At 39.9% G+C, this 25,284-nt stretch overlaps 1 protein-coding gene across 2 annotated transcripts in view; it reads right to left on the minus strand.

Moving 5' to 3' along the window:
- Positions 1–955: 955 nt before the first annotated feature.
- Positions 956–25,284, minus strand: part of LOC108117179 (alpha-2 adrenergic receptor) — a 49,317-nt gene continuing 24,988 nt past the window's right edge. The window contains exons 2-4 of one of the 2 annotated variants that reach the window (XM_017229469.2): positions 8,810–8,968; positions 6,477–7,076; positions 956–6,389 (exon numbers count right to left, since the gene is read on the minus strand). In XM_017229469.2, coding sequence (XP_017084958.1) covers positions 5,943–6,389; positions 6,477–7,076; positions 8,810–8,968 — 1,206 coding nt within the window. In that variant the 3' untranslated portion in view covers positions 956–5,942. Of the gene's footprint in view, positions 7,077–8,809; positions 8,969–25,284 lie in introns of both variants that reach the window. The other variant, XM_017229468.2, reaches the window with a different exon arrangement.

Below are 25,284 nucleotides of genomic sequence, written 5' to 3' on the forward strand. Positions count from 1 at the left end.
CTTTTATATTCAACAGATGATAAACAAAAACAAATGTCTAGTACTAAACATAGTTTGTAACTTATTCATAGAATATTTTCTTAGTTTCTGTGTGTGTATTTTACCCTTTGTTAACTACAGTTTATTAATCGTAACTTACATGGCTAGGGAAACTAACATGCAAATTTGTGCAGCATTTTTCTAAGTAATGTAAATTTATGGCTTATGCTTTCCATTCGGTTTACATTTCATTTTGGTTTTTGCTAGTTTTCTGTTTCTGTTTTTGTTTAGTTTTTTGTTTTTGGGAAGAAACCTTTCGAAATACTCGTACTTATTTAATATACACACATTTAGTTACATATAGTCTGCCTGGGAACAGAAGTTGAAGTCGGTAAAACGAGGGAACAAATACAATGCCAGTGGAGAGAGCGTAATTGTAGTGGAAGACTTCCGCTTAAAATGTAGGTAGTTTTTGTTTTGTTTGATGTTTCTTTTTTTTTTGTTCTTTTTCTGCATTAAATTTATTTTCATTTATTCCGTCATTTACCGAAATTTGATTTAAATTTCGCTCGATTTGATATACATTTGCATATACACATGTTTCCTCGGTTCCATGAAGTATCTTTATGGTTTGCTCATAATCTGGTGGTATTGTTCATTATTTTATTATTATTTTGCTCATATTTGATCTACACACAACTAGGTGGAACAGACACGTATGAGAATATGATTTAAAATTTTTGCTATGCATATGTCGTACGATACAAGTCAAATGAGTAAACTTCTCTATAGATATTTATCGGCAACTATAAATTATGCTAAATATATCTGAACTATCCGAATACCCGCCGATTTCGTTTATCTAATTTCAAAATTCAACTTTAATATATATATTTATCTGTTATCTGTTTATCATTAGTATTTATATATATATAAATATTTTTTTCTAGTTTACAATTAGCAAAAAGTTTAAGTTTAAATATTGAAATACGTTTAAGTTACTTGCAATTTGTTTTTGTTTTTTGTTTTTTTTTTAATGAAATAATTCCATTAAACATTTCAGTCATTGTGATTTTTGTGTTTTGTTTTTGTTTTGAAAGTCGAGCCTCAAAACTTGAACTTAGATGGTCGCATGGCTTATCTAATGGCAAACAAATAAATTCATTTGTATTTTTTATTATTATTATTATTTTTGTTTCTAAACCTGAAGACAGGCATTGGATTTGCTTGGTTTTGGGCGGCATTTTCTCAGACCTGCTAAAAAGGAAAGAGGGGGGAAAGCATACGACCCGTTGAACCAGCACAACCAACTCACAGCAACTTTTCCAATTAATCAACGGGGGGCGCATTTTAATGGCCGCTGTCGCTGCCGTCATTGGCTCATAAATATTCATGCTGTCAATGCGCATAAATACCTAAGTGCATATTTATGGTCCAACATTTGTCGTTATGAGTTTTACATTTATGGCTTTTATACTTTATTAATTAATATGCAGGCCAGCTAGCAGCATTTCCATGATTCATGCGACTTTTGCCTAATGGTCACGATAATTGCTCCAAGAGCTTTCCAAAAATTACATATATATACATATTTATATATATATATATCTATCACAGAGTAGATTCTCGCAGAAATTCAAAAAATTTCGGCGCCACGGAAGCATTCATGCAATTTCGGCAACAATGCATTTTCGATGTTTGCACTTTTCACGTGTTTATCATGTGGGTGGGTCGTAAACATAAGTGAATGCCGTTTTATTGATGGCTTTTGATGCTTTTATCCGAATGCATTTGTATTAAGTGTAATTTATTTGCTATTTTGAAAAGAACTTGTAATTATTATGAATGCGCCCGTCTGGGCAATAGTTACGCATAAATAAACATTTGTCTGCATGGGCGATAGTAATTTTAGACAAATATTTACCAAGAGTTGCACAAAAATTCTCTGAAAATTGCGCAACCACAAACAAAAATGCATTTAAAGTACCTTTCCCTGTCCATCCGATTCTCTATAAATACCCCTTGCAATTTGCCGAGTTAATCAGGCATTAAATTGGCTTATGGCATATAAAGCATGGTGCCGAAATAGTTGTTGACAGAAATGCAAATTCTAATTTACGCATTTTGCGCTATAAATAATTAAATTTCACCAGCAAATTCGTTGCCTCTGGTGTTCGGAATTAAAATGTACGAAAAAAAAAAAAAAAAAAAAAAAACGAAATTAGAGACAATAAGACTACAGTAATCTAAAATGTTTTTATGTAATTATTGTAAATGTTTTACGCTTAATTTTGATATTTACTCGATTTCGGACAACTCCCTTGTTGACTCGAAACAATTAGGACAAACAAAGCGAAAAAATTTGCATTCCAAATCTTATAATTCAATTATGGGAATTAATTTAAATAGCTTTGAATTATACAAAATGGTTTTTTGTCGCGCTTTTTTGTTTGTTTTTTTCTTTGGCTATGATAAATTTTAAATTGTTGTCGAGCATTTAATTTATGGTGATTGCTAATTGTGACGTTAATTGCAATTTTATTAATGGGCCTTAGTAAAGTAGCCAGCAAAGGCAGATCCTCACCAAAAAAAAGAGGACACAAAGGATGGCGTTGCGTATACGCAGGGTGGTCTAAAATGCCTGACAGCTTTTTACGCTTTAAGTGAAAATGACTTTCAGTGTGCCAGGCAAAACAATGCCATTCGTGGAATGTCGTTCGACACTCATCTGGCTGTCGCACCTAAGTGCAGTTAAGTGCTGTGTAGGGGATGTGTTTGTATTTACACTGAAGAAAATTTAAACTAAAAGGTATATTTATGGAAATGTTATATAACTTAAAGCTAAGCAGCTACACTGAAATCTTAGAATTAATTAAAAAAATATATTTATGGTTAGAAGAAACAAATTTAGAAGTTAGTTTTACTCATTAATGTGGGTTTTTATTCTCAAATATCTAAAAAATTAAAGTATTTATCAATATTTTTCAGAAACTGTTAAACTAAAAAGGAGGTATTACTGCATAATTGTAAGTACTTCTGAATGAACTAAGGAAATTTAGGGATATATTGTCTAATAAAAGAAAATATCCCAAATAAAGAGGTTTTAAAACTACTTTGAAGAACATTTTTAATCTGAGTTTTATTGCATTTCATGAAAAATGAAAAGATTTTTTTAAATTTAACGTGTAAATCGCGCATTTTAATGTGCCTGCTGCACCACCTGCACCACTTGGGTTTTCCCTTGCTGTCGATTTCAATTGTTTTCGATTTCGCTTTGTGCACGACGGTCCTTTTTTTTGGTCCTGCCATTTAGCTTGTTGTTGTAGCTGTTATTGTTGGACTTTCTGTCGTTGTTCAAATTGTCATTTGAGTGCAGTTGTTGTACACACATTGCTGACAATGCCAAAACGTTCGGCAGGATGCTGTGTGATCCATAAAAAATGCACCAGCCACCGAAAGCCTTCAGTGTTTGTCTTTCAACACCATCAAAGTTCTTTCGTCGATTTCCATTTCCATTTTATTCAAATGAAATACATACATATATACATCCCATATCCCATTCATGGCCGATCTCGGTCACATTATTTATGCGTTCTTAAACAATTTTAAGAGGTCTTCGGGAACCGCAAGCACTTAGCCTATAGCCATAGCTATAAATCTGATCAATCTTCGACTATGCCAACATGTGTTGAAAGGTCGAGCGATGCTAAGAGCTGTCATAAATTTTGTGTGCCTCAGAGAACAAGGTGATTATAGATGCTCTATTGGAGATTGAAGATTGCTCTGCGAAGATTACAATTTACCCAGGGAGGGAGTGACTATAGTGGTTACAAGTGGCACGCAGATTAAGTTGCTGCACCTTGCCACAAAGTAACCGAAAAAATTATTAGGGACACAGCCGTCAGACAGGAAGTAAAATAAATTGTACGTAAAATTTATGCATAGACTGTCAGCCTTTGTGTTTTTGTGTGTGTTCTGGGCCATACAATATATTTTTTCCTTGCCATTTTTTCTTTTTTTTTTTTTTGGTTTTTGGCTAGCAAAACAAGCCCAACCAGCCAAACGAAATGGAGAGCCATTCTGGGCCACATGCCAAAAACAGAGTCGGTCTGAACGTCCCTGTCCCTGGTCTGGCTCCTCTGTCTCCATCTTCGTCTAACTCGGTGTCATTGTAGCGTTCCAGTGACGACTGTCTGCCCGTTCGACCGACTGAATGGTTGAATGACTGACTGACTGACGGAATGACTGACTGACTGGGTGACGGGCTGTCTATTCCACTCGGCCGGGTGCATACATTTGCTGATGCATAGCCAAAAACTAAAGTGGGAAATGGTGGAGAAAATGGTGTATGGGGATGGGTTGCACACAGAGAAAAATGTATTCCTCAGATTTGCAATACAGATCTATGTGTAATGATGAAAAAATAATCTATTAAGCTTGTCTCTTTAAATTAATCGAAAGTATTAAAAAAACTGATATTGAATTAAAAATAGAATATTTATTATTTTAATTAATTATTTTTCTTAGTGTAGAAGCCAACCATTTGCATTTGCATCTGCCAGTGCCCATTAGGCATTGGTTCCCATACATTTGGTTTATTTTTCTTTTTGTGCTCCCACTTTCTGTGTCGCTGAGTGAAATATCTTTGAGTGAATGAATAAAACTGCGACTGCCTTGTGGAATCTGTCGCTGTTTCTGTTTCAGTTCTCAGTTTTCAGTTTCCATGGCTATGTGTGTTCACTTTGTTACATCAAATTGTGCGGCTGTTGTGCTGGATTATAGTTGCATCTGTGTGCGTGTGTGCATATGAAATTATTGATTTGGCCCAAAGCCAAATGCAACCTTGCAATGGCAGGCGTCCTGACTCTGAGATTTTCGTCGAAGTAGTGGATAAGCAGTTGCCAAAATATTAAAAAGAAATTAAATTAATTTGCTACCAACCAACGTTCGACGGCAACGCACACTTGTTGACCTCGATTGCTTGATTACCAATCGAACAACAACAATGGTGATGGTCTGGTAAGCCTTTGGGGTTCTGGGGCGGCTACCTGACTCTTGACACATTTGCAGACTGCACTGATATTTGGCATTGGCAATGCCAATGCAGCCCCAAATGGAAATTTGCGAAATTATTTCAAGTTGAATGGCCATAGACGTCGCTGGCGGACACATCCATTCAGGGAGCATAATAGATGTTTGCCCAGCTCAAATTCTTGTTTGCACAGCTCATGCATTTCTATGAGCTCGTCGAGTGTGAAAAGTGTGTGGGCTGTGGAGGTTCTAAGGGCTTCTGGGGTCTTTGGGTTCAAGGATGCTCGAGAAACCAAACGAAACGAAACCAAAATGCGTAAATTGAAATTGAGAGATTCCATCAAATTCACAGCCGTTCATTGCTTTTGAAATGAGCTACAATGTTCGTTACTTTTTTTATTCAACAAAACAAAAAAGATTAAAAAAAATATGGGAGGCAGTTAGCTATTGGGAGTGGACTGAGCTGCTTAACTATTGATTGCTAGTTCAGTTAATATTTTTGATAACTATAAGTATCAGTAAGTTGTATTTCCGAATACAAAGAATTCACAAATTTATAAAACAATCCATTGTTTGTAATAAATCTATCGATAGGAAATTCAGCAAAAGTTGTAGTAGAATAAACCGAGTCTATAATGCTTTATCGTTTGCTGACAACTTCTTTTCCACTAAGGTTGATAATTAAAAGATGGAAAACTATAAAAATGATATATAAATCGAAAGAACAATCAATAGTTTTGCAGCCCAGTAAACAGGATTGGGTTTAAGGTGGACTTGGGGACTTATAGCATTACCAAAACGAAGCAAATCTAACGCCTGTAGTGCTGATACATGCCATGACCATAGCCCATGGGTGTGCTGCCCATGGCACGTTCGGTTGCCTTCTCGATGCTGGCGTAAACGCACCTGTAACAGCACACATAGGCCAAACATCACTTGAACAGGATGCGCCGGAAGGCGCGTCGGAAGTCCTTGTTGAAGATGGTATAGATGGCCGGATTGAGGGCCGAGTTCATATAGCCCAGCCAGAAGGCGACGGCGAAAGCCGACTCTGGTATATTGCAATGGCTGCTACAGGCCGGCACCAGGATGTACAGGAAGAAGAATGGCAGCCAGCAGGCGATGAAGCTGCCCATGATTAGGCCCAGGATCAGCGTGGCACGCTTCTCTTTTTTCCTCGCAATCCTTCGCTTCTCCTTCTCCGGATCCCGGGGTTTGGGTGTCTTCGGTATGGCCGGCTCCAGTTCCGCCTTGACCACCTGCTGCTGCTGTTGTTGCTGTTGATTTTTGCTGGCCATCGCACTGGGCTGTTGATTTTTGGCCGCCGTTTTGGCCTCGTTGCGACGCTGCTGATTATTGGACTTGCGCCCGAAGATCGGCTGGCAAAGGCGAAACTTGAGCGGCTTGACCACGGCACAGCGACTGACCACACCTGAATCGCTGCTGGATGGATCGAATTCACTCACCATGTCCGTATCCACGCCCACGGATAAAGCTCGACACCGTCCGGCGATCGGAGAAACGCGCAGCTCGTTTCCGGGCGTTTGCTGGAGTCCACCCGTCGTCGCCACTGTACTTCCATTTCCTCCAGCACTACTGGGTGGTGCTACTCCATCCATGGCCACGCTGCCATTATTGTTGTTCAGCGCATTGATGGAGTTGTTGCTGCCCATGGACGGCGGAACGGGCACATTGAGTCCCACCCGACCAGTGGCTATTGTGCTCACCTGAAGCGTTTCCTTGGGGGAGCTTGGTGGACCCGTGGCACCAGTAGCTCCACCATTCCCACTGCTCACAACGGTCACCGAATTTGTGCCCGCCCCATTGGGATTGGCATATGCCAGCACTGTTTGCGCGGCCACCGCCTCCAGTTCCCCCGCCTCTGAGGTGGAAATGTCGGACGCCAGGTCCATGGTCACCGTGGGTATCTGCATCGGCAAACTGGCGCTGTTCGGTGGTGTCTCGATGGTGGCTATTTGGCGCTGTTGGTGCAGCTGCAAAGCGGAAACGCCGCTGGAGGAGGGCATCGGTATTGTTCCTTTCTTGGCGGTGGTGAAGCTCGTTACCTGAAGCGATAATGGTCAAGGAATAGACCATTATTAATGCATAAAAATGCAAGTTTAAGAATGAGCTAAACCTAATAGAAATATGAATCTTAGCTAATAAATTAATTGGCGCTTTAAAGATTTTCTCAATGATTTATAAAGATGATACTTTGGTATTTTTTGGCATGGTTTACACTTCTCAAAGTGACTCTGTGTGATTAACAGCCTCACATGCTCGGGCATTGCAAATTAGGTTGCAGATCCGCACAAGTGCAACTGCTGGCGAGAACAGGGACAGATGGCCCAACACTTGCTACAACAGTTTTCCATTTCGAAAATCCCGTTTAAGCCAACAGGCGGCAGAAACGCGTCCGAGCGCGCGGATTACACAAACATGGAGCGAGGGCTGTTGCATTTGGATGGCCAATGGGGAATGGGTGAGGCGGTGGAGGAGAAGTGCATATTCAATGCTCGAAAAGCAGCAACAATTACCCCGGGCAATTAACAGAGACACAGAGCGTCGCAACGAAAATGAAAATAAAATAAGAGAGCGTCGTGGCTCGAGGGTAGAAGAACCCTTTAGTTTTAAAACGTTTGAAAAGATTTTTTCTAAAACTAGAAAACGATTGAAAATTAAGAACTTGGAGTAAACTCTACTTTGTAATCGATTTTTAAGCTATCTAAAATATTTTCTTATAGGCAAGTAAGAAGTATAAAAAGTTCATATTCCTAAAAATAAGAAAATGAACATACCCCTTTAATGGGTATAAAAACAATGCTTGAAGCAAATCGCTTTGTCAGCATATGTGTGAGAATCTCCCTTCTGCTTTCCCCCTGATTTCCGTTTTTCCTCTGCTTGTTTTTCCACTGCCATTGCCCCTCCGAAATTTTTCATTCCCCTGTTTGTTAATCGCTCGTTTGGGCCGCTGCTCTTGAATTTGTTTGCACAAAATGGTCGAGAAGTGTCGCTGATATTGCCAGCACTGTCCAGACGGGCAATGTTTTCCACCTCACTCCCAGTTTTCCTTCTTTTTTTTTTTTAGTGTTGTGTGTGTTCTTTTTGTTGTTGTCTGTGTGTGCATTGCGCATACAGTTAATTGAAAATGCAAATTGCGTTGCATTGGCACTCGTTGCGGCAGGTAATTGACGATCATTAGAGACTTTTCACTCAATCAGTGGATTTTGGTTGGCCTGGAGTTTCGATTAAATTTTCAGCGATAATTTTCCAACAAAGGCCGTTAAGAGCGGGGTGTGGTGGAGTCAGCAAATGCCATTGGATTGAATGGCCCTGCATAATGGACGTTTGCCTTAACGTGGCCAACTGCTGCAGCGGCCAAAATTGCAACGTTGGCAACCTGCAATCCCTGAATGGGGCGGAGGAAATGGGGTTAAATCCTAGTCCACAAGTTGCTGATGGGAAATTGAAGCAAAGCATTTGTGCTCAATTTGCAGCTTCCTGGTGGTAATGCACAATTACTTTTCACTCTCTCCAAAAAAAAAAACCTCGAAAAGGTGTGCAAATATTACGACGCATATGCCTCAATCGGTTAGAAGAATTACATTTGTCTATTGAATCGTAAAAAATCCCATTTCCATGGCTGACACATTTTGCGGCCAACCGCATTAATGGTTCGAAAGTGTGAGAATGCGACCTCCTGATGTGCAATTGGTTGGGCGTTTTTTTTGTCAGAGTTCATTAGGCACACATCCATCTTTAGTGTATAAATGTTGATGGGTCAAAAATGCTCACTCACCTGTTCGTTGTTTGTTTTGCGGGGATGCTTTTTAATGCCTCTCCTCGCTCGCGCCTTGGCGGCAAAGTAAATTCGTATGTACACAAAGACCATTATGCAGCTGGGTATGTAGAAGGAGCCCAGTGCCGAGTACAGCACATAGCCAATGTCCTCGCTCAGCTGCAAATAGAAAGAAAAAGAAGACAAATTTTGGTTATTATTTGCAAGGCCTAAATGTATTAGCCTAAATGACAGTCCAAGTCAATGAGTAATTCAAAATTACCCAACATGTTTTGGTTAAGAAAATTATTCCAACGATTTTCTATCGACAACTGATAGTAAAATATTGATTGCTTTCGCTTTCTAAGGTCTTAATTGAATTTGGCACTATCTCTATCATCACCTTTAGCAAGTTTAATTTTCCCATTCACTGAATCCTTTGAACTTGACTCCTAGCCTTTGCTTTTGGAGCTTATGGAGCATTAAGTTTATCAAGTTACCTCAACTATCGCTTGCCAGATTAAATTTACGACGTAACATCCGCTTAAAATCTCCCTTTCCTTGGCATTCCTCCCTTTCTTTTTCATTCTTTATCCTTTTAGCCGGGCTTGTTGCTTTTTGGCCATATTTTCAGACTTGATGGTGGAATCATTGAGTGCATTAGGCTGATTTACTGAAAAATGCATTTTACATTTTGGCCTTTTCTGCCCGGCCAAAAATATTTTTGCCTGATGCTGCTGGGCTGCTATTTCTAGAGCACATTTATGTGAAATATGTAAAGTGCAGGAAATTTCATAAAGGTAAATGAAGTAAAAGTATTAGATTACCGCACCGCACAAAAGGTATCTTCTTTCAACCCGGAATCTAGCAGCGAAAAGTTTTTCGTGGCTGAAGTGTGCGGCACATTTTCTGGTACTTGCAATTGCATTTTTCTTTTTTAAAGCTGGCGGAATTAAATCGTCTCATACTTTCAGAGCTCTTGAGGCTGTTCGGACCAGCCAACTCTCTCCCCCTTTACAAAAATTATGCAAATTAAGTGTTTTGATGAAAGGCATTCGAAAAAGTGCACTTGACAGGAGAATGAGAAGGAGGTGGAGGTTACTGTTGTTGGAAAGGGATTTGCCCTTTTGAGTTGCCGTGCGCGTTGTTCGCCGGCGAGTGGCGTGCATAATGAAAAGCTTTTGTCCCGTTGTTAATGCCAATGCTTATAGCTATAGCTCACCTCAATCTTATTCAGGGGACTCTTGGCCAACTGGGAAATGCATGACTTCACCGACACTCTGCGAAAAGTTCCTCAATTATCGGAATATTTCAACCTATTTAAGTAATCTTTTTCGTGAGGAGAATGTGATGCGATAAAGTAAGCTTTGATTTGGTCTCTGGCCAACTCTGACAGACAAACTTTTAATAACTTATACTTATGACCTATTCGATTAAAATGTGATATTTGGTTGCCTTTTTCCCTTTACTCACAGCGAATTCACCCTTTTGCGAAGGAATATTTTCGGAAATCTGTGCCCGACATCAGCTGGTCAACTTAAGCTCTCTTTCTTTTTTTTTTGAATTGCAATAGCCGGTTAAGAAATCGACTGGCAATTTGTAAAAAAATTTTAACGTTCTTTGTATGCGAATATATATCTGGGCAAGTAGCTCGGGCACAAACGAAATTTATTTAAGTTTTAAGCTCCTTACACTCACATACACTGCTGGTAAAATTGAATTGCCAGGAAGAGCGAGGATGGAAGGGTAGGGTAGGCTACTGTAAATACGAGCACATATAGCTGGACTCGTATGCAGAGGCAGCTTAAGTGCAGCCCAGTTTATCATAAGCCGCAGGCGAAGTTGCACCAGAGACAGGCTGAGCTAGACAACTTTATCCTGTGCTGCCAAAGCAGAATATAAATTTGCTTGGCTCTCTACCCCAAACCACTGCCACTATTACCCTCCACATCCTTCCCGTTTTCGGGTTTGTGGCAACAAAATAAGCATAAAGTATTAAGCGCTGGGTATAATGTTGCCGAAATATACATCAAGTGGCAGGTTGAGACGACTAGCAGCAGAACAACACCAGAACACTAGAGCAGCAGAGGATCCATGGAGATGAGTAGAGCCACCAACAGCTACTTAAGCTGGATTCTTGAATGCTGACGCTGCTGCTCTTGTCTGTCTGGTTGTCTCGGTTTTCAACTTATTGCCTGCCGCAGAGGCAGCAAGCAAGCTGCACTTGAATAAATACTTCTCCTTAACTATAAAATCTTAAATTAAGTTTTTTGTGTTTTGTGTTATATTCCGATTTTGTTAGTTTGAGCAATAATAGCTGATTGGCTATCAATCTCCAAGCTCACTAATCAATTTCTGATGAAGCAATACCAATACCAATAATGAGTAACAACAATAAACCTTGACTATAAATTAATAAAAAATGCATAATATATAAATTTTTTATAAGTGTATAAACTGCATTTGTAGCACTGTAACTGTGTTGTAGCTGCTCTTGCAGCAGCGTAATAAATGGTCTCATCATTTACGGTTTACAGTTGATATATTGACAGCATTTGTCAGCATTTCACGCGGAACTGAAACTGAACTGTAATCGTGCCGCCTCTGCGAATCTCTCCGATGAGTTTTTCGCTCAGAGCCAAACGAGTTTTGGCTGGCATTTAAGCCAAAGTTGGCCAAAAAAGAAAAACTTTTCTTGGTAGGCCGAAAAGTTGCCCATACGGGACGTGTGCAAATGCTCAGGAAACACCTGTAGCAACAGCAGGCCTGGCTAAAAGTTTTTCACACTGCGTGATAATGATGTTGAGCCGAGCGGAGGGGAACAATATTTTATTAACGCATTTAAACAAAGCTCTTAAACTGACATTTGTTCGGGCCAAGAACGTGTTGGCCAGGCAGGAAACTATGTCAACTGTGCGTGACTATAACTTTACGCAGCGGATTTAATGTAATTGAAAACTTCACTTTGTCCCTGCAACGCTTTTTTTCCTTTGGCCCATTTTCCATTTTCAGTTTTCCATTTTCCGTTTCACCCCTTTATCCCATTTCCATGCACCTTCATCAAGCTTCCTCCCTTCCATCAAGCCTTCAATCTCCATTCCCCCTTAATCCATCCGCAAGCTGCATTTGTGCTAATTTGCTGATTTTCAAATTGCAGAGGGCGCCTTTGTTTATTTAAAAGTTTCTCCACGCGCTGGCCGAAGAACGGGAACGTGGAAAAGCAGAGAGGAGCGTCAAGGAAAAACAAGGAGCGAGACGAAAAAGAAAAATAATTATTCTGCAATTTTTAATTAAATGGCAATAGCAATGGCAATTGTTGTTGCCGCTGCTGCTCCAGCTTCTGGTTTTTCTTCCTTTTTGCATTGAGGGAACTTAAGCTGACGGAAACAAAAACTCATTATGCGCCACCAAATTCGTTAGTCGAGCAGCAGCAGCAAGAGAAGCAGCAGCAGCAGCGAAAAGCAACAGCTAAAAGTGTTGATGATGACAAGTGCCAAAGGAGGATGAAAATAGGCCAAAAAGGAGGATGAAAATAGGCGGCGGCAGAACCAGCTTAAAAACAAAACCAAAAAAAGGATGGAAAAATGATGAAAGACCTGACGGCAGACTGAGTGGAAATTTATTGAAATGTAAACATGGAAAAACAGGCTGAAATGAGCGTAATTAAAAATATTAAATTCCGCTCGTGGCACACGGCGTATGAGCGATGCTTTAAAGGTAAATCCACTTGCAACGGCGGTTTATGGCCACCAATAGCTGCCAGCAATCGCAAATAATATGTAATGAAAGAAAATAAAGAAGAAATTCCGCTGTAAACACAAAAGAATTTCAATCCGCATTGCACTGCAGAAAGTTTGCGCCCGAGCTGGGAGAAAAAAAACCAAGCAGAACAAAAAGTTGAGTCGAGCTCACAAATGTACAAAAAAACAAAATGTGTGTGTAAGTACAACACTTAAAGAAAATAGAGGGAAGTTCAGATAAAGTTCAAGTTTTTTAAATTTAATTTTTAACATATATTTTAGCTTAAAATAATTTAAAAAAGAAAGTTTCTTAAAAATGTAACATAAAATTTAGAAATAATTAAAAAAAATATTTTTAGTAAATTTTAGTTTGAAAAATTATCAATTAATTACCTTTTTTAAGGTAAAATGAAGTGTAATAAACAACGGAAAATATACTCATAAATTTATAACATTTTTCCAAATAAAAATTCACCACAACTTATGATAACGAAAAACAAAAAATATTTCTACGAAATTTTCCACAATTCCGCATTTAAAGATTGCACAAAAAATGATTTTAATGTGAATTAAAATATATATTTGCTGTGAGCATGTATAAAAAGTGCGTTCCATTCGAGGACGTGTAGGGCGAGTGGGGATAAAAAAGAAAATGTGGAAAGAGTTGGTAGTGGCTGCTGCTACTGCTGCTGCTGCTGTCATCATCAGCATTGTTGTCGGGGTGCTTGTGCAAGTTTTTCAACAGCAATAAGCCAGGACTGCGAAGGACTGCAGGACACATTCGGACTTGCCAAGGACAGCAACGCACTGAGACAATCAATAAATCTAAAGTGCAACTCCAGGCGGCGTCTACAGTTTTTCAATTCGACCAAAAGAAATGTTCGCTGTTTGGCCCTTGTTTCCGCCCCTTTGACAATGTTGTCAATACTTGAGGGAAGTGCAAGAGGGGGGGTTCTTTTCGTGCCAATAGGACCCGCTAAACTTTCCCCTCCAGCTCAATTTTGTCCATTTTGTTTGTCGTTGCTCGCTGAAGCAGCCATTTTGCCCAGTTTGCATAGCCAATTTGCCTGACTCTAGTTCATTTTTCTTTTGCTCTACGAATTTTGCTTTGACTTGAACTCCTAGCCTGCAACCTCCACATCCTCATCATCGTGGAGCCTTGCATTTCAATTGACTGCATTTCGCATTGGCATTTGCCCGTTGCCATTCCTTATTTTCTATTAGAGTATTCACTTCGCTTTCTCAGGCGGTCGTCATACAGCCAGCTGACTTTATTTGCCTCTGCCTTTTCCCCATTTCACAACTTAACGCTTGCCCGCACATCCCATAAACGTAAATCAAGTGGCTTCTTTGGTCACTAGCTGGAGTGCCACTCAAAACGAGGGCTAATTCCAAAGATCCATCTCCTTGCGCCATTTAGCACGACGACAATGTCCAGCACGAGCCACTAATTTTTTAACAATTAAAAAGCTGCAGATGATGGAGGAAGATGAAGGAAGTACCAGAAGACATCTTACACTCGTAGAAAAAGTCTTTTAAACTTTCTAAACTAAACAAAATTGGACTCCTTCTTAGATCCTTTGATTAAATAAGATATAAGAAAGACCAAAAGTAAAAAGTCTTGTATTGAATTTTCTTTAAACTATTTTTTTAATTAAGTATATCTTTTCACACCCTTTGGTCGAGGCCTTGGCAATCTGATTTTCATTTCCGTTTTAACAAATTAATTCCACAGGAAAAACTCTTCGCCTCGAGGGCGTTTTTTAAGCCACGGATCGTGCCGATTTGTTATTGCCGCTTAATTGCGGCTGACGGCATGCTTCATTAAATTGCAATTTTTTCCAGAATCGCCAGTCATCATCCGCTAAGCCATGCAAATGCATTTGGGTTTGCTTCCACTAACAACAACAACATAAAAAAAAAGAATGGTTACAAGCTGAAATGGTAGGGGAAGTTGGGGAAAACATTTTGCCAGAATTATACTGCAGGATTTTTAATTGTTGTGGCCAGTTTTATGGTTTTATTATTTGATTTCGTTCTGGATAGGATTTTTCCTTCCTGGTTGGTTATGTTCTGTGTATCCGTTGTGGAGCGGCGCTTTTATTATGCGGCCTGATATTTTTAATGGCAACCACTTTATGCTGATTGCCAGCCTGGCCTATCCGTTTTCCAGCCGCCAGCTTAATATTATCGTAAAAATAAAATAGCAACAAAACAGCTCAACAACTGTTGCTCAATGGTTGTTGTAGTTGCAACATGACTGTTGTTTTTGTTGCTTTTATGAATCGTCGTCGGCTGCGGAAATTGCTTGTTGACACGCAGAGTGTGGGCGGAAAATTGGGGTAGGTTGGCGTTTTTCATGCCGATGTCTGACCTAGTCCACGGCAATTTGTTTTCTCACTTTGCCGCCTTGGTCATTTTTAAGTCGTTTTCCACAATTTGTACACTTTCGAAAAGGAGTATCTGCTATTTGGTATAGCCTGAGACAACTTTTTTAAATATATTTTTTATCATATTACTTGGTAAGCTATTTGTTTTCATTTCTCCATTTTAAAAAGTTCCAAGAAAGTTTATCTTACCTGGTAAATTTTACCAGAAAAACTTTTAAAAATATTAAAATTCTAGATTGTCAAAAATACTTCTAAAATTTTCTAAAATATTTTCCAAGCGTGTTCATAAACCAATTTACTTTCAGCTTGTTTTGACGTGTTTGCCTTTTTGTTTTTGGCCAAAGCAAATTGTGATTGATGTTTGGCGCTAGATGACTATAATTATGCAACACGATTTGACTTGCGTTTTATTTGATTACCGGTTGCGGGCTCATTGTGTGGCCTGATGGGCCCGCCCCTTTGATGACTTTATTCCCAATTGAATGGGAGGTTAGTTTGGCGATAAGCGAACTGTTCCGGACTGCCTATTGATTTTGTGTCATTGGTGTTTCGGTGCTCACGAAAAACAAATGAGTTGTGTAATTAATACGGGCTTTTGTCTTGCCATAATGGCAGGCACATAAATAGCACAATAAGCCAATGTTTTCGGGGCGAGCCAGCAGGGGACATTACGCAAAATAGCAGAAAATTAATTTTCATATGGCTTTCGGGGTGTCCCTTGTATTGAAATCCGTATGTGTGACGGTATTTGTGCGTGTGTGTGTGTGTGTGTGGCCTAAATGTATGCTAATATTATGCCTTTAACCACAATGTCGCATGCATTGTTAATCATCTGCAGTTGCCAGTTGTAACAAATTGTTGCCAAATGGTTGTTTTGGTGCTCCGCAAACTTGTACACAAGTGCGACCGAAAACGGGCATTGGCATCGTTAATTTTAACAGTAAATTAAATAAGAGCCTTTTCGCATTGGTCCTGGGAAGCTGCCACTGAGCCGTGTTTCAGGCCCAGGCTGGACGTTAACCAACCAGAGTCATGAACACTGAAAAAAATATCTCTTTATTCAAGTTACCAGGATTCTAAAACAGAAACATTTTTGTGTTTGAAAGATAGTATCTATTGTAACATAAAGAAAGTAAACTTAATATTCTTTTTCCAAAGATATATCAAAGATTTTAAACAGTTTTTATTTTTGTACATTTTTTAAAGTAAAATATAGACTGTCCCAAATGTTTGTTTTTCTGAGTGGCTGCCTGCCAAGCCAATTGGAAATTTTAAATGATATATATTCGTGCGGAAGCCGCTTGCCAGTGGTCTAAACTCGTAATGTAGCTAAATTCAAAATCTGGCTAAAACGTGTTTATGCCGAATTGTTGGCCCAAAACTTTCCTACTGGCCGGCAGTTAGGCAAGGCCAAAAATAATTACTGTGTTGTGAGCCGGTCGGACAAATCTTGTTGGTTTTCCAGGCAACATGCAGCAGTAGCAGCAACAACAGCACCAGCAACAACAATGTTTCACAAATTTTAACGCTTAATGGTTATTGACACACAAACAAACCAACAGGGGAAACAGGCAACTGAAGGAGGTAGGAGTAGTATGTTGCATAGAGTATGTGTAGGTGAGTGAGGTAGGTGGTGGAGTGAGTAGGTGGTGAGTGGGGCAAACAGCATGACATTCGTCGGCAAAAGCCGGACAAATGAACAACCGCTGCTGCAGCCATGGACAAGTTGCCATTGGGGCTTTGGCCATGCGGTCAAAACGCATGAGGAGCGAAGCGGCAGCTCGAAGGGGTTAAAAGGGGTGTTTTGTGGGTGGCTAGATGGTTTGTTAGCTGGGGGAGATGTGCGGGGCCAAACCAGAGGGATTCGACCGCAGTCCAATAGTCCAGGACAGCAACGATAACAACACGACAACCTACAACTACAAGAACGACCTGGCACTCAACAAGCAAAACAGTTTTCCACATATCACGCAATTTCCATTGCTACGCTTGTTTGTTGTTGTTTCTCTCTGCCTACGGCTGTTATTTATGGTTTTAAATACTTACAAACGCATGTGTTTGCGTATCTCCGGCATTATTGCATTTTAATGTACAGTTTAGGTTAAAATAATAGAACAAGTGGGTTCAGAAATACCTACTTAAATTCTAAATAGCTCAAGTTAAGGTGTTGAATTTATTACAAATAAATAAATCCTTTTGTTATCTAAAGCCTTTTGATCATACTATTATAGATATGTCGTAAATATACCTTATTATGAATTAATACTGCAGAGCGCAATTACGATGACCGCTGCTGTTCACAAAATTCAAAGAACAACTAACGTGGCGTATGAGCAATATACACCTGAAAATTAAAATTGAAATAAAGCCTTACGGCAACTTAGACAATATTGATATTGATTCAGTTAGCATACTCAAGCCAATCAAGTGGAATTAAAAAGTTTCCGTTTCACTAGCACTTTGCGGAATATCAATTTGATTAAGTGCAAGGATTTCGAAATTTAAATCCTCCTCGACCAGAGCTCAATGATAATGATTGTTTTCGTCGGTCAGACATTTACGGCCACTAACGGCATCAGTATTGGCAGCATTCGTTTTCATTATCCCGTCCAACGTCCTGCGGAGTTCGTGTGCTTGTACACGGGTATATGTGTGTGTGTGTGCGTGTGTGTGTGTGTGCGTGAGTGCAATTTCATTAATGGCTAATTAATTGCAACTTTATTTCGCGGTCTGTCCACAATGGCAGCCAACCATTTTGTATATATACTATATATATATCCAGTGGAACGCAGAATGTGCTAGATGCATGCAACAGCCATCGAATGAAATTGAAAGGAACGTGGAAGGAAGTCAGAGGACAGGAAGGGCATACAAACATACGTTTTGTTATGCAAAATTCCGGCAATAATTTAATTTAAATTTTTTATTAATTTTTAAGCGCCGCTCCTTGGCACGAGAGCTGCTTGTGGGCAATTGCATATTCAGTGCACTTAATATTAAGCGATTGCAGAAGGCTCTCACCTCGCGCTCTCTCTGCGTGTTTTAAAATCGTTAAACATGAGCATACAAGTACACCCACCCGCACACCCGCTAAAGACGAACTAAAGCTTCAACTAATTAGAACACTAATTAGCGTTATTAAAATACGGCAATGGGCGGTAAAGTAATGGCAAAGACGGTGGCGGCAGAAAGGGTAGAAGAAGAGATTGGTGGGATGAGGTGACTGGGGATGAAAATAAGGCCGCGGGGCAAGGACAAGAACGTGTGTAACGTGTGGCAGCTGCTGCACGGCTGCCTGTCTGACTGCCTTTGCCATTTGCCTCTACGCCTGGGAAGCTGCCCATTAAAAAGCACATTTAAGATGTTTACAAACGTGTTCTGAGACGATGCACACAACACCCCCACGCTCACACGGCTATTTATACACTGGGAAAAAATGGTCTACATTTTCATTAAATTTACATTGCAAAAAAAAATATATAAGTATGATTCCTGATAGCTGTATATTTTCAAAACAATAACTTACAACCGTATTACATTTTAATTATATTGTTAATTCAATTTGTGTTTGTATTTATTGATCTGAAGTAATCCCTTACCTATCTCTAAATCTATGTACGAGGTGTGTTCAAAAAGTAAGGTGACTCTTCAAATTTCGCGAATTTCAAATTTTTCGATTATCGAAACCTTTTAGAAGTTATACGAGGGTGTGTTCAAAAGTAAGGTGACTTTTCAAATTTCAAATTTTTCAAATTTTTCGATTATCTTCAGTTTTGGGAACAAGAAAAGTCACATGGGGCCAAATCCGGTGAATATGGTGGCTGAGGCATTATTGTGGTGTTGTTTTTTGGCCAAAAAATCCAAATCCCTTTGATCCATATTTTTCGATAGCAAAAAATCGCCGAGCTCGCAAAACAACTTGTAACTTTACGCCTCTCACAACCAAACAAAAGAGGATGTTCCATTGAAACTTGGTACAGATGTTAGGGAAGAGTGTACCAATATAACAAAACAAAAAAATCGATAATCGAAAAATTTGAAATTCGCGAAATTTGAAGAGTCACCTTACTTTTTGAACACACCTCGTATTATTTAAAAAAAAATACAAATTATAACTGATATCAATTTGTATAATTAAACTCTCATTTAATCTTCTTATTCAGCTTCTGCATAAGCTGGTTATTTCAGATGAATAAACAAAATTATTTTTCTTAGAATTTAACTGCAAATGATGTCTGATTTAATGCTCAATTTGTCTTATTTAAAAATCCTTTAATTTTCCTAGTGTCCTGACACGCACTCGCTGTCAGTTCCTGCACTGGCGAAACTAGAACGCTGCTCCTGCTGCTGCTGCTGCGGAAGGAGCAACTGCTCCGGGGCGGAAGCGGAAGTATGCCGACAGAGAAAGAGAACGCTGGGCCGTGAGAGAGAATGGGTCTGCGTGAAATTAGAGGCGGTACAGAATACAATTTTACAACCGACATTACCGCAAAAAGCCATGGCGAGATTGGGTTTATATGTACGTAAGTATGTTAGAATCGGAACGAATTTGATTGGCCCTAAATGAGGACGAGCTGCGGCGGCGGAGGCGGCTACCAAATGCGAAAACTTTACTTTAATTGACAGCAAAAAGCAATTTGCCTCATTACAAGCAACACGAGCGTAATTAAATGCTGCCCTGGGGCACAAAGCTGCTCCATTGTGCCGCGGCTTCTGCTCCCAGGACCCCGATGGAATCGTCAGACGACACTGACACCGACACCGATTTGCCCACCAGCTGCTCCCTCTACTCTCCGTGGCCTCGTTTTAGCTGGTCAGGATTACCGGGGGAAAAGCTTTAAATTTCGAAGCGCTTTGACCGACAGCGCACAAAAGGGTCCAGCAACAGACAGCAGACAACAGACGACATGCGATTTAGTTTCTTATTTGACACTTTTCCGCAGAGCTTTTGCTCCGTTTTATTTTGCCATTTCCCATTTTTTTGTTCCGGGTTCCGGGTGGGAGGGAGACGAAGGAAGCGTTTGGGAAAAAGGGGACTAGGACTAGGACCTTCGGCATCTGTCGACTTCCGCTGCAGTCATGGCAAATGTCATTTAAAGGACAATAATGGCGGTCGTTGTTGCCGTTCGCCCCAGTCGAGCGAAAAGTTCTTCTGCTCCTTAATTTTTTTTCTCGCGCCGCTTGGCGCCACATTTAAAGTCAAGTTAAAGTTCAAGTTGCTGTGAAAATGTGCGTCAGCTGCGAATACCCTGCGTATCGATTTAGTCAGAATGTGACATAATTATTGCTCTGTTAACACACACTCGTGCGCCAAGCGAAACCGGAGCACGAGACTCCTTGAGGATGAAGGCGTCCCCTAAGAGCAGGACAAGTGCCGGGAAGATGAGCTCAGGCATCATTTTCTGCGGCTGTTGATGCACTCAAAAAAATAATTTATTTTCTATATCTACTATCTATTTTCTGTAACTTCAATTGCGAGCATAAAATCTTTCACTCCATAGTTTTGCATATAAAGTCGTATAGGCGTATACTTGATATTTGGGGTAATATTAAATACCAATCCTTCAGTTGAATTAAAGGAAAAAGGAAGCAATTAATGTGTCAGAATAGATATATATCTACTTAATTTTCTTACAGTGTATGTAATATTTTTTAGAGTACACTGCTCTACTCTACTTTATGGCAGTCGTGTGCCTCTGACTTGTCCCCACTCGGCTGGCGATTTATGTTTGTGCCGGAGGGTTGGTCAGCAGGAAAGTTTTCATTAATTGTGCTCGCATGTCAGCAGAATAAGTATGAAAGAGCGCCGCCCTCAGGCTGCCTGTCGCATCCATGTAATTTAATCAAGAGATGAAGAAACTTTAAGCCATCTTTGCCTTGTGGGTTGCTCGGCACAAAAGTTTTGCTGCCCAAGATGGCTCATCTCAGAGGGGAGGGGGTTGAGTAAATATTGAAATCTACAACCTCTGACCCGCATGACAGACGAACAACAGGGATAACAACAATGCCCCGCATACAAATTTGTGGGCGTTGCTGAAGAGATTTGTAAACAATATTTTGTGGCATACATTTGGGACAGCCGCTGCCTTATATATATATTGGCTGGGATCTTCTTTCTTTTTGGCCCCGTCGTTGGCCTCATCCTCGTCTCGATTTCGGTTTCGGTTACAGAGACGTAGCCTACTTTTTTTGTTGGGGCCAGCTATTTGGTGCTCTTTTTATTGGGCTGCCCTGTGTCTGTCTGTCTGGGCTGAAGTATTCGTTACATTGTTGCTCGTTTATTTGGCTTTTTTCCACCGAACTTTGCCCGGCAGGCTGAGCAGAAGGTTTAGCGGATTTAAGAATTTTTCATGAAGCGTATAATGCGAGAAATGAGCAAACGAGATTAAAAGTTCCTCCTGACAGCCTCTTCGCCCCTTTATTAACTGCCAGATCTAAGGAAGTCCAAGGCCTTGGACTTGCCACTTCAGCGATGCAATCAAGCGTGAGTATAAATATTTATGGTACACATTTCTTCGGGTCCAATCAATTTTGCATTAGGCAGAAAAATATAAAAGCAAAAAACCATATTTACAGACACAAAATCATGGCAAATGTTTCGGCATAATTTCACAAATACAAAGGCCGCCAAAAAAAAAAAAAAAAGAGAAAACCATGAGACAGAAATGCGTTGCTAACACAGAAATTTATTGGAACTGTCAAACCAGCAGATACTTTACGGATATTTTTGTTTGAGAGTGGGAAGTGGGGCTGGCGGTGTATTTCGGCATCGACAGGCGGCGATTGCTCGCTTTTATTTTGTTGGTCGACATTCGTGATTGCTTTGCAGTTTTCACAAAAATGCCATGTATCCTAGTCCTATGCGTAGTTATGTCTGATCATAAAATCAATATGCGCATACTAAAATTTTATTTCTTTACAATTTGTGTACGAATTTGTGTGTGCTTGTGTGCCACTTTCCTTGCCGCCCGTTGGTTTACGATTTTCCGCAATGCCTTCTGTTTTTTTTTTGCCACCAAAACCATTTGTTTTTTTGCTTTTGTTGTTTTGTAGTCCATTTAATTCATGCCATCAAGGACCTCGCTGGCTGGCAGGGTGCACATGCTTTGTCCATTTTTGGGGGAAATGGGAAACGTTGTTTTGACATATTTTTCTCGTTTATGTGTCCCTTGATCCGCTGGGTGTTGCTTCTATTTTTTTCCCTATGTATATATGGATTTTTTTATATTTCGCTGTGCTTAGCTACCGCTGCTGGCATTCAGTCCCACACAGCGTATGCTTGATAATTGCTTTGGCATTTGGCAACGCCTTTTGCCTCGGTAAATGACTGGCGAGTATTTGCTTGGCTGGGTTCCTAATTGTGTTTGCCTAATGCTCCACAAACGAGCAGGAGATGGTCCCATGTAAGCCACTCCATTATGTCATTTGAGGCATTCAATACAAATTGGTAATATCTCATTTATTCCCATTTCTGGTCATGTCTTCTTACACACATTCGTCGTCTGCGTCGTCTGCCCTCCCTTTGCACAAATTCGGATCAAGATAGATGGGTGGCGGTTCTGCTGGCTCCGACTGGAGCAAGCAAGGTGGCTATGTGGCTAGGTGGTTGGGATATATATCCTTCTGTATACAAGTGCGTACGTGGGTCCTTCTGCTGACCACGCAGGCAAACAAGCAAAACAAACAAAAACAAACTGCCAACGAAAAAGCAGAGACAGACACTCGTTCACTGTCATTGCGCTGGTGAGTGACCAAATGTCAAATATACAACGGCACACACTTATTTCATTTCCAGATTTATGGTGGGAATCGCAAGTGCCCATTCAGCCATTCCATTCGACCTCAAACGTGCACTGAGAAAAATTTACCAGAGCTTCTTGTATCCCTGAAGTTTCTATTTCTACCCTATATTGAAAATTAAAACTTGAAAGACTTGCAACCATTTACTAAATAGAAAAAAATTTACAAACCAATCAGCCAAATGAACTTGCAAATGATAGATGGAATTTATCAATGATTCCATTTCGTTCTCTGCTTATCTAGCTTAAAATAAATCTCTGAGTAGTCTTAGACGAGATGGAGTTTTTTTTAGATTATTGAAAGAAATGTTTTATTTTTTGTGCAGAAGTGAAGTGACTCCTTGGCTGCCCGATGCACAGTCACAGCAATTTCCGTTGAAGCCAAGAGCTGGTGTCATTTCTTCTGCTCTTCGTATTCCGTTCCCTCACTCTTCTATATACATATATATATCTTTACAGTTTTTTAGCATACTTTTGCACGATATCTCCTTCTTAGGGGTTCAGGATTCAGTTTCAGCTTGAACCCTAGCTTCAGCTTGACAACACTTCAGCTGCACTCGCGCAACATGTCAACAGATTGCGGATTGTTGCTGCATTTTCCATTTGATTGCTCGCCGCAATTCCCCCTTTTCTCGCCCTGTGTTTCCCTCTGACAAACAAATGGCAAACACGGTCGAAAGCAAAGGCCACATACAATGTAATATGCTCGTCTGCGGTATGTGCTGCAGTGTTGTGGGTTCGAAGGGGGTTTTAGGGAGCTTAAAATCAACCAATAAGGACTCGATTTATGGGGGATTAATCCGAAATTTACTGTATTTTGATTTTGTATTCCTTATCTATTTACCACTAACCTAAATACAGATAATAAGGAATCGATTTGATTAACTGAAGAGATTATAACTTATATATAGCTTTGTTATTAAATGCCAAGTAAATCATTTAGAAAACAACCCAATAATATAGTTTATATTTCCAAGTATAAAAGATACATAATTAAAAACCCCCCAAAAAATGTTTCATCATCTGCCTCTGCTGTGCCGCGAGATGATGCAATGCCAATACCCCATCGACAAATCCTTCTTTGTCCTTTCATCAATTTCGGGTCCACAGTCTTTGTCCGTATTTGTGGCTTCAATTACTCGTAGCGAGCATGGATTCCACGCACGTATTCCCGCTCGCTGTTTATGTCCGTGTAAAGAGTTTAACATGTGCTTGGCTGCTCGTGTCCTGCCACAACCCAAAACGCATATTTCTTCCTTTGCGGCAGCACGTACACAATCCGGTTATAATATATAACTACAAATGGAATTTATATCTCCATCCTGCCATCCTTCCTTTCTGCCACCATGCCGTACACTGCTTTTTGCTTTTCTGTCCTCCGGCCGAAATTATTGACATGTCTGACTGTGCTGCAAAGTCAAGTTTTTATGAGCGATTTTGTAATTGCTTTTCGCACTTATTTTGGGAGTTGGTTTTTGATCCAGTCACGCTGCTTTCGTAATCTGTTTTTTGCTAATTTAGAGAATGATGATAAGGTATAATCCCAGTTGGTCTATATAAACTTGGAGGATGAATTTGGAAGTTGACATGAAAACGACTTAAAAATCCTGGAAATTGTCCAAATGATACTTTAGAGAGTCTGATTACAGTCTGTTTAGTTTAAAATGTATTTTTTATCTTTAATAAAATAAATCAAGAGATTACGATTATTTGAGGTAGTTTAATATTTTACTATATTGTTATATTTTAAGTTTTTAAAGGTATATCAAATGATAGCTCACTCTACATTTTATCCTATGAAATAGTTGATATATCTATTTGTTGTAGATTTTGTCAAATGATTGTTTTTGCTATAATTAAAGCAAAACAAGTCAGTGTACCTAATAGTTAAACTATAAAACCATGTAACTAAACACGTAGTTGCTTTGTTTAAATCCTTTGCATGCTTCTGCATCGTTAGGCCCCATTGGCCGCGCTAAAAGTGTCATAAAATGTGTCCATAAATAAAATCGACTGGACTGACTGACAGACTGGCCAACTGGCTGACTGACGCTCGCCATTAAGCTGGTGCGTGTTGCCAGCTTATAACTAAACGGCTTACGAGTAAATGGACCGGATCTGGGGCCTGGACTAGGCGCTAAGGTGCAGAGAACTTAATTTCCAGGCCAGATGAGCGGCCTGGTCTGATTAAAGTGGTTTCACCGAGCCACGTAAATAAATAACAAAGGGAGCAGAAATATTAAGAGAATTGAGGTTGTGGTTGGGATTTTGCTTAGACGAAAGTCAAATTGAAACTCGGCTTGTTATATACATATATGCCTGGCATATATGGTATGGTTTGGTTTTGGTGTGGTGCGGCCGGCACAAACATGGGCCAGCTATAAATTATGATCACAGCTAAACTTTATGCCATGGCCCATACATAAGAGTACACTCACTAACAAACAAACACACATGTGGCCGTGGCTAGCTGAATATTTTATGCTAACACCCAAACCACAAGACCGACTCAGCCCCAACTCAAATCTCATGAAGTGAACATAAAACATGCAAATTAAAAGGTCCAA

This window comes from Drosophila eugracilis, unplaced genomic scaffold (assembly GCF_018153835.1).
Source record: "Drosophila eugracilis isolate 14026-0451.02 unplaced genomic scaffold, ASM1815383v1 contig_440, whole genome shotgun sequence".
Classification (NCBI taxonomy): Eukaryota; Metazoa; Arthropoda; class Insecta; order Diptera; family Drosophilidae; genus Drosophila; species Drosophila eugracilis.